Genomic DNA, 15,305 nt, shown 5'->3' on the forward strand with positions numbered 1-15,305 from the left:
TTTGAGTCCAAATCCCAGGAATTTCCCTGCAATGGCGCACTCCTTACAGCTTCTCCAGCCTGTTGTCCTACAATCCATGCTCTCTGCAGCCGAAGTGATCTTTCTAAAACGCAGGTCTGGGGGCGCCTGGGTGGCTCAGTCGGTTAAGCATCTGACTCTTGATTTCAGATCAGGTCACGATTTCATGGTTCGCAACACTGAGCGCCTCATCAGGCTCTGTGCTGACAGCGTGGAGCCTGCTTGGGATTCTCTCTCTCCCTCTCTCTCTCTCTGCCCCTCCCCTGCTTGCATGTGCACACACTCTCTCTCTCTCTCTCTCTCTCTCTCAAAACAAAGAAATAAACATTTTTTAAAAATAAAATTAAAAAATATGCAGATATGTTCTTGTCATTCTCTTGCTTAAACGCCTTTAAGTGGCTCCCCAAGCCCGAGGTAACCAGAGTCTACAGAGCTGTCCAGATGTGACCCCAGTTTCCTGTTGCTGCTCTCCTGCCCTGCACCCTTCCAGCCCCTGACATGGAACTGCTCCCAGCCCGGAGCCCACGGTCCTGCACGCCACCCTCACACCCAGTGTGGGGCTTCCATCAACAGCATCCTTTTCACTTCCCACTTGCTTCCCCAGACTAAGTCCCCCTGTCCCTCAGTCTCAGCTTAGACATTAACTCCTTTGGGAACTTCCTGGATTAGATGGTCCTTGTATGTTTCCCCCGAGGGTCCTGCACTGGCCCCTTCGCAGGACCCAGCATGCCAGCGTCCATAACTCTGCCACAATCTCTGCCAACTGCACTGTAAACCAAACACACACAATGCTTGTTTTCCTCTTAAATATTTCTTCCATACAATGATTTTAAAAGGCAAAAAGGTTGATATTGCTCATACATCAAAGTATAAACCTGTATACACAAAAACTCTCTCTCCCCTCCTCCCACCTTTCCCCATGCACTTAGTTTTCTTCAACACGTAGCTTTTATAGTTTCTGTTTATCCTCCTGAAAAATGTTTATGCATATTCAAGACCACGTGTGTGTATTCATTTCTCCCGCAAACATTTCACACAAATGGTAGCATGCTATACACATTTTTCTATACCTTTTTTCACTTAGAATGTCTCGGGGATCTTTCTCTATCAATACACAAGGAGCTTCTTCTGTGCATGTACATGGGCTGGGGGGGGGGCAAGAAATAGATTCTGTTCACTGTTATATTCCTCATTGCCTCGTCAGAGGGCCTAGCACATGGCAGGAGATTTACAAGACTGTTGAGTTGACTTGAATTAAATTACAATACAGGAAATTGATAATAATAAGTGCCGCGGATATCCACATGACTAATAAACAGTAAAAACATGCTCATCACCATTATTCTGCAGGGACGTGTGAATTAAAAGTGGTGAGGGGCGCCTGGGTGGCTCAGTTGGTTGAGCATCTGACTCTTGATCTTGGCTCAGGTCATGGTCTCATGGTTTTGTGAGATCGAGCCCCACGGTCAGTGCAGAGCCCGCTTGGGATTCTCTCTCTCCCTCTCTTTCCGCCCCTCCCCCGCTCGCTCATGCGTGCATGCATACTCTCTCCCCCTCAAAATAAGTAAATAAATAAATAAACATTAAACAAAATTTTTTTTTAATAAAAAAATAAAAGCACCGTGAGAATTTACTACCCATCCACAGAACGGCTAAAATTTAAAAAATGAAATATCTGGTAAGAGCAAGTGTTAGAAAAGACATGATGCACCTGAGGCTCTCAAATGCCACTGGTGACAATGTAAATCCATGCAACCACTTTGGAAAACTGTGAAGAAGAAGAACTACTAAAGCGGGACAGACGCATGAGCTATGACCCACAACTCTATTCCCAGGTGTATTTCCGACAGAAATGCTACATGTGTTCACCAAGAGACACATACAAATAAGTACACAATAAAGGATTAACGTTGCCCAAAAAAGGTTCGGTCTATGACCAGCTCCTAGGAGGTAACCACTAAGCCCTTGGAATGTCCTGCTTTGAGCCACACCAGAGGGTTGATGCCAACACTGTGACTTATGGTTAGGGCCTTGGGCCATGTGCTATCAGCTTGACCTCTAGAAGAGCGATGGACTAAGGACAGCCACACGTCAGTCACCACGTCTTCATAACCTATCTCCAACAAAAGCCCTGGACACAAAGGCTGGGATGAACTCTGCTGGTTGGCGATAATCCGTGCCTGTTGCCACACGCCAGTGCTGAGAGAAGTAAGGGCTGGGAAAGGCCAACTGGAAGCCCCCACCGGAACTTTCCTGGAATCTGCCCTGTAAACCTATTCCCACTGCTGATTTTAGTCTGTATTCTTTCATTATAATAAACCGTAATGATGAGTACAACAGCTTCTTTCCTAGTTCTGTGAGCCCTTCCAGTGGGTTGTTGAACCTGAGGGTGGTCTGGAGGGGGTACCTCCCCAATAGCAACAAGAATGTTCATAGAAGCTTTATTCATGATAGATTAAAAACTGGAAACAACACAAATGACCATCGACGGTAGAATATATAAATAAGCTGTGATGTGTTCATACAATGGAATTCTCTGCAGGAAGAAAATAAAAGTACAAATACATATGACAATATGGGTGAATCTCTCAAACATAATATTAAGCAAGAGAAGCTACACAAAGAAGTACATAGTGTATGATTTTATTTATAGAGGGTTCAAAAACTAATCTATGGCGACTGAAGCCTGAACAAGGTTGCCTTTGGACTGGAGGAGAGAGAGGAGGCAAGCTCTCCAGTGTCTTTTCCTATAAGGCGCTCCTCTTGGTCATGAGGGCTCCACCCTCATGACCCAATCACTTCCCAAAGGGCCCACCTCCTAATGCCATCACCTCGGAGTTAGGATTTCAACATATAAATTTGGGGGGAGGGATACAAACATTCAGCCCATAATACTGAGAGAGGGCATGGGGGTGTTTCTGGGGTATTGGTAACGTTCTGCTTTCTGATCTGGGGGGGTGGTTACATGGACCCATTCGCTTTGTAAAAGTTCATCGAGCTTGACACATGACGTGTGCACTTTTCTGTACGTATATTATACCTCAACAAAGTTTGCTTTTCTACATAGTCAATGTACGGTGTCAATGAAAGAAAGAAGGAAAGGGTGAGATGAGAGAGGGAGGCAGAGGGGGAGCGGGAGAGGCACAGGGAATCCCTCTCCTCCCTCCTTGTCCCCCATTCCCTGGGGGGGGGGGGCGGTGGGAGGAAGGGCAGTGACTAATAGTAAGGGCCCGAAAGGAGGCATAGTCACTGGAATTCTCTGCTGGACAGGCTCACTAAATGGTACAACCACTCTGGAGAACAGGTTGACATTTTCCTACAAAGTTAAACATGCACTTACTGTGTGATCCAGCAATCCCTTCCAAGGAGTCGCTCAAAAGAAAGAAAAACATGTGCACATAAAACCTTGTCTGCAAATGAGCAGCTTTACTCACGAGCTTAAAAAAAACTGAAAGAACCAGGGGTGCCTGGGTGGCTCAGCCGGTTGAGCATCCGACTCTTGATCTCAGCTCACGTCATGATCCCAGTGTCATGGGATGGAGCCCCATGTCGGGCTCCCTGCTGAGCGTGGAGTCTGCTTAAGATTCTCTTTCTCGCCCTCTGCCCCTCCCCCGCTCGCGTGCCTGCACTCTGTCTCTCTCTCAAAAAGAACAAAAACAAAAACTGAAAGAACTTCAATGTCCTTCAAAAGGGGAATGAATAAATGAACTGTGTATCATATACATCCACATTACAGAATACTACGATTCTAGTCGGCACTAAAAAGGAGCCCGCACGAACCTGGACAGATCTCCAGCGTTATGCTAAGTGAAAGAAGTCAGACTCAAGGGGCTACCCGCTAGATGATTCTGTTTATGTGACATTCAGGGAAAGGCGAAACTTCAGGTACAGAAAACAGATCACTGGTTGCCTGGGGCTGGGGGTTGCAGGAGGGGTCGACTACAAAGGAAATTATATTCAGTTCTCTACAAGGGAATTATTTGGGGTTGGCTATGTTACGTAACGGGACTATGCTGCTGGTGGCAACTGAGAGTGTTTGTCAAAACTCAGAATGGTACACAACAAAGAATGACTTTTGGGGTGCCCGGGTGGCTCAGTCAGTTAAGTGTCCGACTTCGGCTCAGGCCATCATCTCACGGTTGGTGGGCTTGGGCCCCGCGTCGGGCTCTGTGCTGAACGCTTGCTCAGAGCCTAGGCCCGCTTTGGATTCTGTGTCTCCTTCTCTCTCTGCCCCTCCTTCCCTCACGCTGTGTCTCACTCTGTCTCTCAAAAATAAATAAATGTAGGGGCGCCTGGGTGGCGCAGTCGGTTAAGCGTCCGACTTCAGCCAGGTCACGATCTCGCGGTCCATGAGTTCGAGCCCCGCGTCGGGCTCTGGGCTGATGGCTCAGAGCCTGGAGCCTGTTTCCGATTCTGTGTCTCCCTCTCTCTCTGCCCCTCCCCCGTTCATGTTCTGTCTCTCTCTGTCCCAAAAATAAATAAACGTTGAAAAAAATAAATAAATAAAATAAATAAATAAATAAATAAATGTAAAAAAAAAAAAGTTTTTAAAGGATGAGTTTTAACCGTATGCAAAGCACACCTCAATTAACCTAAAAAGATACATAAAAATGTTCAAAGTTTACTTTAAAATGATAATAGGTGCCACAAGAGACATAAGGACGAAGCACAGAATGCGGAAAATTCATTTCCAAGTGAGAGTATCAGGAAAGTTTCAAGGAAATGTTCATACTGAAGCCAGGCCTGGAGTGTGAAGAACACCTGGGCAGTTACCATCTTGAGGAACTAATTTCTTTTCTTTTTTCTTTTCTTAATGTTTATTTATTTTTGGAGAGAGAGACAGAGACAGAGTGCGAGTGGGGGAGGGGCAGAGAGAGAGAGGGAGACAGAATCCGCAGCAGGCTCCAGGCTCTGAGCTGTCAGCACAGAGCCCCACATGGGGCTTGAACTCAAGAACCACTAGATCATGACTTGAGCCAAAGTCGGAAGCTCAACCGACTGAGCCACCCAGGCACCCCTTGAAGAACTAATTTCTAAACACGTATTTCTAGGAGAAAATATCAGACAGAATCATATTTCTGCACTTTTGCCATTAACACCTCCCCCAGAGACACAAGCCGACTAAAATCTGAGTCACTTAGTCTGATCTACACCTAAGGACAGGCCAGTCACACTGACTCTGGTTAAGAAATAGTTCGGGGGCTCAGAGAAGTGGAACTCTCGGGTCTCGAGGGAACTTCCAAGCTTCCTCCACAATATTTGCCCCTTGAGAGTAAGAAGGAATGACCCATTAACAATAAAAGCTAATACTGTTTTTTCAAGTTTATTTATTTATTTTGAGAGACAGAGACAGCATGAGTTGGGGGGAAGGGCGGAGAGAGAGGGAGAGACGGAGAATCCCAAGCAGGCTCCATGAGGCCAGCGCGGAGCCCACGCAGCGCCAGACCCACGAAACTGTGAGATCCTGGCCTGAGCCAAAACCAAGAGTCAGGGGCTCAACAAACTGAGCCACCCAGGAGCCCCAATAAAACCTAATACATTGCCCTTACTATGTGCGAAGGCCCTGCTCTGAACTTTTATATATATAAATATATAATATAATATTAACAATCACATATACCTATAAATATATTTTGTATGTAAAACCTATATGTTTAATATGTATGTTTAAAATAATGGATATGCAATACATAAAATATATATAATTTATCTCTATAGAATGTAGATAGATAAGCATAATCCCTCCTCGCGGCAGCGAGGTGCCTGGTTGATAATTTTGTTATCAACCTCATTCCACCGACGGGAAACTAAAGAACAGCTGCTCAGGGTACAGAATTAATGAGGGCGGAGCCAGAGCTCGGGCGAGCAGCGTGGCCCCGGGGCGCCCAGGGTTCTAGCCCCTCTGCAAAGACACACACCCGTCAGGCGAGATCCCGCGTGTGAGCCCTCGCTCTGGGCCTGGCATGGAAGGAGGCACTCGCGTCCCACCCCTTCCACAGGTGCGAGCAAGAGGCCAGAATGGCCAGGAGATGTCCCTTTCTCCGCGGGGCTGCCGCGGCCCCCTGGGTGACCAGCGATGTCTCCGTCAAGCGCGAAGGAAGCCGGCGTCACCAGGCTGCCCGGGGCAGTTCGGCAGAGCTGTTCACAAGCGCTAACGTGAGGCAGACAGCCTTCCTTTGCACCCTGGCTTCCCCCTTCCGTAGCTAGGAAACCTGGAGCAAATGACTTCTTAACCCCCCTCTGCTTCTGCTTCTTGATCCGTAACAGAAGAGAAATAAAACCACCCACGGAGTAAGAGAAATAACACAAGTAAAAACTTAGAATGGTGCCAGGCCCGGTCAGTGCTCCCAAGACGCTCTTGTGGCTAGACTGCTGCTTTTTGCAGACGTTTCCCCTATCGTCCTGACACGGTGAAGGCCATGTTTTCTTCCCCCAGCTCTACTGAGATATAACTGATACACAACATTGTGTAAGTGTAAGGTGTACCACGTGTTGATTCGATTCACTAATACACTGTGATTGACCACAGCAGTGGCTAACACCTCCATCCCATCCCATAATTACCTTTTTGTGTGTGTGGTGAGAAAATGTAAGCTCTACTCTCTTAGCAACTTTCTTTTTTTATTTAATGTTTATTTTATTTATTGTTGAGAGAGAGAAAGAGAGCGGGGGAGAGGCAGAGGGAGGGAGAGAATCCCAAGCAGGCTCCACACTCAGCACAGAGCCCGACGTGGGGCTCGATGCCACAAACCAGGAGATCATGACCTGAGCTATAACCAAGAGTCGAACACTTAATCGACTGAGCCACCCAGGCGCCCGTCTCTTAGCGGCTTTCAAGTATATACTACAGTATGATTTGCTGTAGTCACCACGCTGTTCATTAGAGCCCCGGAACCTGCTAATCTCATAACGGGAAGTGCGTACCTTTGAACCAATCTCCACCTTTCCCCCACTCGCCAGCCCCTGGTAACCTCCCCTCTACTTTCCGTTTCAATGAGCGCAGCCTGTTTTTTTTTTTTTCTTTTTTTAAAGATTCCACACATACATGAGCGAAAGCCCCCCTTGCCCTTGCCCTGGACCTTACCTGCTGTCTCTCCCTTCTCTGCCTCTGTCACAGGCCTTTTCCTGTCCTGCTGTCATTCTAGAGGGGCTTCCCCCCGGCGTGAGCCAGGCCAGCGGTTTTCCTGGTGACTTCCTACTGCCGGCACTTTTTCTTTTTACTGGCTCTTATCGTCTGCTTCGGTTCATAAATACAACATTAAAAAATCATTGGCTCCTCGTCTTTTCCCACCTCACACAGCTGCAACGTGCCCCCCAGGAACAGGAGTCTAGGCCCAACTGCAGGCTGGGATAAGGAATAGGAAAATGACTTCTTTTGTGGTAACATTTTACTCGATGCCGTTTTTAGGAGGGGAAGCCTGTACTTTCTGTTTCCTGCAGCGTTGTGTCAGGGCTATGATTTCGGGCCTTTTCAAGACCGCCAAGAGGCCTGACCCATGTGGCAAATCTCTAAGTCAACTTTCCTACAGTGCACCGCTGCTCCGGACTGGAGTTATTTCAATTCAACTTTCTCCCTGACCTGGAGGAAGACAAACATCCCAGCGTTGCTCTAAGTGTTCAAACTAAGTCCCGGATGCTGCTGATGAGAGAAGGATGTAAATAGCAGGGGCCGGGAGAGGAGCTGGATCTTCCCCTAGGTCATTTGCACATTGTCCGATGTACGAGAGGGAGGAATTGGGAAGAACCCTTTGAACCTGCAAGGATGTCCCCAGAGTCTGAGTTTTGAAAAATTCCACCTCTTCCTCCTCCTCATTTAGAATCTCCCTGCTCCCTAGGAGGCAGATAAAATCCCTTAACTACCTCCGCGTCTCCCCTTGCCTTCCTCATTGTCAAAATCAAACCGTGGGGTCTTTAGAGAGTCTGAAAATTCCATATATTTACTTCCTCAGCCTCCCTTGCAGCCAAGCATGGGCATGTGACCTAATTCCAGGCAATGGAATGTGGGAAAATCTGACAGAGGGCATCTAAGAAAGGTTTCTTTCCCAGTGGGAAAAGGAAAGAATGGCCTGTCTCCTTGTTCACTGGACAGGTGTCTGCCTGCACGGGACGTCTTGGACGCATCTTGTCTTCATCCCTTCCTTTAAATGCAGGGCCCTTTCCCAGGGGCCAGGCCTCACCCTGTGCCCAGTCTTAGAAATCCCAGTTACTTTACCTGTTATCTCAGTAACTCAACAAATGTTTCTCAAGCACTTACCTTGTGCCACGTTCTACAGGGTAGAAGACAAGGCAGACAAGGTCTCTACTCTCACAAAACTTGCGCCCCTCGTGGACGGCCCCCGGCACAATACCATCAATGGTCCCCATTTTGTTTGTTTCCGTTTAGGGGCCCCCCCATCCCTGACACAACACTTCTGAAGTCAGACTCACTCCCTTCTCTCCAAAACTGACTTCCCTATTTCTGTTAGGTAATCCTAGGCTCAAAGTCATGACATTGTCTTTATCTTTTCGTTCACCCTGTTGCTAGCATACTTCATTTCTATTTAGCCATTCACTCTACCTCCACCGAATGCCAGGAGCTTGAGCTCCAAAGATACACAATGCACACACACACAATCACAACACAGTGTAAGATGTGCAACAGTAGAGGTATGTCCAAGATGGATGGCGGTGGAAAATGTCTTGACTCTTCCATGGGAGCCAAGGAGGGAGCAAATAGGGAGAGTATGAGGCAACCGAACTGAAAATGAAACCTTGGATAATACTAATATGTGAAGGGCAGAACAGTGTCAAATGCAGCAGAGAAGTTGGCTGATGATAAGACCCAGGAAGGAGTTTCAGTTTTACAAACTAGGAGTCATCCTGGTAAGAACAATTTCAAATGGAGTGGTGGGTTGGTCTGGGGTAGGCAGAAGAATGAATGGAAGGGAGTGAGGTTTATTCTCAGAAAAACCACCCTCCCTTCCAGAAACACCATCTTGATTTTCCTTTGGGACCACCCCATCCCTCTCTCAGACTCTGCTCGGGTGGAGCCGGCCCCACCTCCAGATCCAGAGCCTAGCCTCGCCAACTCAGACCACCACATATGCACAACTATGGAGATTTACTCAGGGATGGGCTCGTGACCAAATCCCAGCCAGTGAGAGGTTGGCCGCTGGAGCTCTGAGGAGAGAGCTGCTCTCGGTCTACACCAGTTCAAAACGCAGGCGCTCGTCTTGTTAGAGCAGGACCACCACACTAGTCCTTTGGTCCCCTTGCCTCCTAAATCTTCATACTGACCAAAGCTCCCACATTATTCAAAAACGTTTGAGCACCCATCATTAAGTTCCCGGCACCTAATGCTTCCTACTCCCCAAGGTGGATCGAATCTCCCTTTCCTTGCACCTTCCTGTCATCAAGGCTTTACTTATCTTTCCTCCTCCTGGATTGCCCACCCCTTTCCTTGCTACATTCAGACCCTTCTCATCTTTCAGTGTCCCAGCTCAAATGCTGTCTTCCCTGACTCTCACTTGGTTTCAATATGAATTGACAGCAATTTTTAGAAAACATGATTGATTGTCTGGCTTTATTACCTCTCAGTTTACGTGTTAATTTTTTCCTCTCCCAAATTACCTCTGAAGGAAGTTGGAGACAAAGACCGCGTCAAAATTATTGGTGTACTGTGTAGCATTTATGACAGGGTTCTTCTGCACGGTAGACATTTACACATTTTCACAGAATGACTAATAGACATTTCCCAGTTTGGCAGTGGGTGGCAGGAAACGGAGATGAATGTAAAACTACAGTTTAAATGATGAGAAGGCATGTGGTCAGAGGCAAGAGAGGGGAAAGCATTGAATGGATGTGAACAGCCAAGAAGACAGAGTTGTAGGAAGTCAAACTTGACCAGGCAAGGAGGTAAACCCCATACACAGGGCAGGCGCCATGAGGGCGCTGACCCGGCTGAAGGAATCAATGCAACCACTGCCTTCATCAGCAAGGTCTTGAGCAACTCCTAGTGCGTAGAAGGTGGGAGAACCCTTGGAAGTAGCTCTCATTGGATTTAGGACACTTTCTCACTCTCTTCAACTCTCTCCAGAGATGCTATAGGAAAATAAAGGAAAGCTCCCAAAAACAGCTTCACAAGGAATGTGGAATCATAATGAATAACCGCTTTTTTTAAGTTTATCTATTTATTTTGAGAGAGGGTGTGCAGGAGGGGAGGAGGAGCAGACAGAGAGAGAGAGAGAGAGAGAGAGAGAGAGAGAGAGAAAGAGAGAATCCGAAGCAGGCTCTGCACCCTGATGCGGGGCTCAAACCCACAAACCAGGAGATCATGACCTGAGCTGAAACCAAGAGTCAGATGCTTGACTGAGCCAACCAGGCGCCCCAATAACCATTCTTCATAAGGTCCCAGAAGACTTCCCCATTGTAATTCTCACCTTACTTGTGATTCCCTTTTCCTGAAACATTCTCTTCACTGACCTTTTCATGGATGTACTCCTAATGGACTGGGCCTTCCCTCTCAGTCTCATTTGCTGGGTCATCTCCATCTCCCTGGCCTCTGAGCAACAGAGAACCCCAGGCCTTCATCCTTAGGCCTCTTCTTGTCTAGATTTGTTCTCAGCCCCCAGAGGATCTTATCTAGATGCAGGGCTCTTATGAGCTGATGGCACCAAATAATGTATGTCAAGCCCTAACTTGTCTCCAATCCCTTGCCTTTTAGACTTGTATATCCATTGTCTATGCTATATCTCCACTTGGAGGTCTAATAATCATTCCAAACTTGGTATGTTCAGAACTAAGTTTCAAACACACATACCGCCACCATCACTACCACCAAATCCTGCTTTACCTGCCTTCTTGGCCATTGCTATTAATTATGACTTCATGCTACCAGTTGTCAGGCACAACTCCTTGGGTCACCCTCACCTTTACTCTTTCTCATACCTGACGCTCAACCCATCGGCAAATCTGGGTGGCTCTGCCGTCAAAATAAAGCTTGATTCTGAAAGGTCCCATCCTCTCCACCACTACCACCCAAACCCAGTCCGTCTTCCTCTAGGCGATTATAACACCCTTGCAACCGGTCCTTGTGTTTCCGTCTTTGTTGCCTACAGTCTCTTCCTTCAAAGCATCCGGAGTTATCCTTCTGAAATGTAAGTAAAGGTCTATCACGCCTCAGCTCAAAACCTTCCAATGAAATTCTGACCCATGCTACAACAAGAATGAACCTGGGGCGCCTGGGTGGCGCAGTCGGTTAAGCGTCCGACTTCAGCCAGGTCGCGATCTCGCGGTCTGTGAGTTCGAGCCCCGCGTCAGGCTCTGGGCTGATGGCTCAGAGCCTGGAGCCTGTTTCCGATTCTGTGTCTCCCTCTCTCTCTGCCCCTCCCCCGTTCATGCTCTGTCTCTCTCTGTCCCAAAAATAAATAAACGTTGAAAAAAAAAAAAAAAGAATGAACCTTAAGGACATTACACCTAGGGAAATACGTCAGATATACAGGACAAATATTGTATGACTCCACTTAGAGGAAGTAGCTAGGATAGTCAAATTCACAGAGACAGGAAGTAGAACAGTGGTTACCAGGGGCTGAGGGGAAAGGAAATGGAAAGTTATTATTTAATGGGTAGAAACTTTCAATTTGGGATGGCGGAAATGTTCTAGAGATGCACAGTGATGATGGTTGCACAATAATGTGAATGTACTTAATGCCACTGAACGGTATACTTAAAAATGGTTAAAATGATAAATTTTATCCAAAAAAATTGTAAAGCCACCAATGGCTTCCGATCTCATTCATCATCAGATCCAAAGTCCTTACCAAAGCCTACAAGGCTCTACATCCTTGGGACCCTGCTGCACCTCTGACCTCCCCGGCTACCCCTCTCTGCTCCCATCAAACTGACCTCCTTCCGGTTTCTCAGTCAAGACACAGACACTCCCACTCAAACACGCCATGCCCTGCCCAGCACTGGGACCCTTGCGTTTGCTGTTCTTTCTGCCAAGAATACTCCCCCCTCCGAAGTCCACGTGGTTGTCTCCTTTACTTCATCCAGTTCCCGGCGCAGATGTCACCTCAGGCGCAGCAGTCCCTCACCAAAGTGTCACCCCATCCCACCTGCATTGTTCACAATCCCCCTACTCAGCTTTATTTTTGAAGCACTTATCAAAACTGACACTTTTTTTTCTTTTTTTAATTTGCTCAGCTATGGTCTGACCGTCCCCATTAGAATATAAGCTCTCTAGGAATAAGGATGTTGTCTGACAGATTGCAGTTTCCTAGAACAGTGCCTGACATATACTAAGCTCTCAAAATGTATCTGTCAGATGAATAAATGAGTTTTACCTACGCTCAGCAAGTGCCAAGAGATGGCAACTAAGAGATTATTTAGATGGTTCATTTCCAGATAAGTAAAAAGGGTTCTCTTAGAGGAGGTGTGCCAGACCCAGTTGCTTTGTGGGTTTTGTTTTCATTTTGTTTTTCTAGTTGTGAAAAACATGTTCGTTATCGAACATTTGGATCACACCAGAAAGTAAAGAAGAAAACGAAAGCCCCTCACACCGTTCCTGCTACTGATATTAGAAAGTTTCACTCAAGGAGCGCCTGGCTGGCTCCGTCAGAGGAACAAGCAACTCGCTCTTGACTTCAGGGTAGTGAGTTTGAGCCTCACATGGGGTGTAAAGATTACTTAAATAAATCAACTTTAAGGAAAAAAAAGTTTCATTCGAGTTTTTTAACGTATGTGTTTTATGCATTTTTCTTAGCCTGGGTGCTCTGCGAAGCAGAAATGCGTACTGAAGTGTTGACGCTGTATTTGGAAAGTCCAAGTTCAGGGTGGCGGGGTGGAGAGAAAAGGGAACGTGAGGCAAGAGAGATGTAAAGTAATTCCCTGTGAGGCACTATCCTGCTGGCCACCATTTCATGACAAGTCACGATAGAGTCCAAGCACGCTGCTGGGCAGATGTGTTCACACGGTGTGAGGGACTCCGGGAGGTTTGCAAAGGTTTGCGTGTCAAAGTAGTCCAAGGAATGGAGAAACACGGGAAATGACTGCCTCACTCCTTTCTGTCTCCTAATTCCTATGGATCAGGCTTCACCATGTGGGACTAACTTTCCGTATCTTCCAACTTACATCAAACATGTGAAACCAGATCCCACGTCTCATGGTGTGACATTTCAACAGAATCTGGAAGTGAAGAGGCCACTTAGCGTCGTGCACCGACCAACAAAGAGAAAGAAGGCAGTCGGGAGATTTTCAAAAGTCACACAAGATTCGTATCAAATGCAGTATTTTAAGCAAAATCGGGACCCTGCCGGCCACACAGGTTATTTGAATCATTGAGATATAATCCACGTCCCACAAAATCCACCCTTTTCAGGGGCACAATTCTGTGGTCTTTAGTGTATTCACAAAGTTGTGCAACCAGCACCACCATCTAATTCCAGAACATTTTCATCAACTTGAAGAAAGCCCCATATCTATCCGCAATCACCCCCCATTCTCCCTCCCCTCGGATCCCCAGAAATCACTAATTGACATTCTGTCTTTATGGGTTTGCCCATTGGGGCCATTTTCTGTAAATGTAATCACACAATATGTGGCCTTTTGTGTCTGGCTTCTTTCCCTTAGGATGTTTCCCGGGTTCCTCCATGCTGCAGCACATCTCAGTGCCTCATTCCTTTTCATGGCTGGGTAGTATTCCATTGTGAGGACAGACGCCTTCCAACTCTCCATTCACCCACTGATGAAAATCTGGGTTGTTCCACTTTTTTGGCTATTATAAACAATGTCGCTACGAACACTCACAAACAAGTTTTTATGTGGACATGTTTTCATTTCTCTTGAGTATACACCTAAGAGTGCCATATTTTCTTAGGTTTGTTTTTTGGCATATTTCTCCTTGTGTGTCCCAAACCGAACATCTAAAATGATATAAGGAGATAGCTCTGGAAACCCCAGGTTTTGCTGGTGCCATTGCTTCTGAATGCTGCTGTTTGGTGAGTTTCTTTCTTTTTTTTTTTTTTTAATTTTTTTTTAATGTTTATTTACTTTTTTTTTTTTTTTCAACGTTTATTTATTTTTGGGACAGAGAGAGACAGAGCATGAACGGGGGAGGGGCAGAGAGAGAGGGAGACACAGAATCGGAAACAGGCTCCAGGCTCTGAGCCATCAGCCCAGAGCCCGACGCGGGGCTTGAACTCCCGGACCGCGAGATCGTGACCTGGCTGAAGTCGGACGCTTAACCGACTGCGCCACCCAGGCGCCCCAATGTTTATTTACTTTTGAGAGACAGAGAGTGAGTGGGGAGGGGCAGAGAGAGTGGGAAACACAGGATCTGAAGCAGGCTCCAGGCTCTGAGCTGTCAGCACAGAGCCCGACATGGGGCTCGAACTCATAAGCTCTGAGATCATGACCTGAGCCGACGTCAGACGCCCAACCGACTGAGCCACCCAGGCACCCCGCTGTTTGGTGACTTTCTGATCTCATTCTGTAAAGTCCGTCAATTTTGTTGGGTGTGGTCACGGCAGTGTCTATTTAGCTTAGTGGTCAAGTTCTTTAAACGCCTGGAACCAATACATCATCCAGTTTTTGCTGAGGGCCTCTGTGTGCATATTGAGGGAATGCTTTCAACACTCAGACAGTGGAAGGGCAATTTACAACTCTGCCTCAGCTTTCACATCCTGCTTGCACAGAGCCTTCAGGTTAGGCAGATGTGAGAGCTCAGGCCTTTCTATGTCTCCCTGAGCATGCACACAGCCCTGGTCATATGCACAGCCACATGCACGAACACAGCCTCCTAGACTCCCAGAAATATTTGAAGCTTTTCAAAGTCCCTTATGGGCACCTACGCATCTGGGCATCTCATTCTCCAGATTTTCCTTTTCAGCTTTTTGGTTAGCCTATCTGTTTGCCCAGTGTTATCCACCAACTAAGGCACCCATCAAGGTTAAGCGTCATCTCTGATTGTTCTTGACAAGTGCCCCTGGAGAAAGGCTGTCGGCACTGGGAGGCCTCTGTGTCAAGTCAAATAACGACAGTCTTGTGAGGGGAGTCTTTCAGGGAACCACCAGACAGGTCAAATAATAACATTTCTCTGGGCATGGGTCTTTTAAGGAGCTCCAGGCCTCTTCTGCTCCCTCCGGTGGCTACCAGGCTGCTGGTTTTCAACATGACCGTGGGGTGTTCGTTTTCAAGGCTACCGAAGAACTGGGAAGAGCAAGATGAGAATAGGGCAAATTAAAATGCCACAAAGCTCACTGTTTTTATTGCAATCCAATCATTTTTCTTGAATTAACATTCTCTGGCTG

The 15,305-nt window shown here is 46.9% G+C and overlaps 1 protein-coding gene across 1 annotated transcript in view; it reads right to left on the reverse strand.

Annotated features, from left to right (window-relative positions):
- Positions 1–14,436: 14,436 nt before the first annotated feature.
- The window catches only part of TMCC3 (transmembrane and coiled-coil domain family 3), a 328,168-nt gene continuing 327,299 nt past the window's right edge, over positions 14,437–15,305 (reverse strand). The window contains exon 4 of the mRNA XM_045467031.1: positions 14,437–15,204. Coding sequence (XP_045322987.1) covers positions 15,022–15,204 — 183 coding nt within the window. The 3' untranslated portion in view covers positions 14,437–15,021. The remainder of the gene's footprint in view (positions 15,205–15,305) is intronic.

Source organism: Leopardus geoffroyi, chromosome B4, assembly GCF_018350155.1.
Source record: "Leopardus geoffroyi isolate Oge1 chromosome B4, O.geoffroyi_Oge1_pat1.0, whole genome shotgun sequence".
In the NCBI taxonomy this organism is placed as follows: Eukaryota; Metazoa; Chordata; class Mammalia; order Carnivora; family Felidae; genus Leopardus; species Leopardus geoffroyi.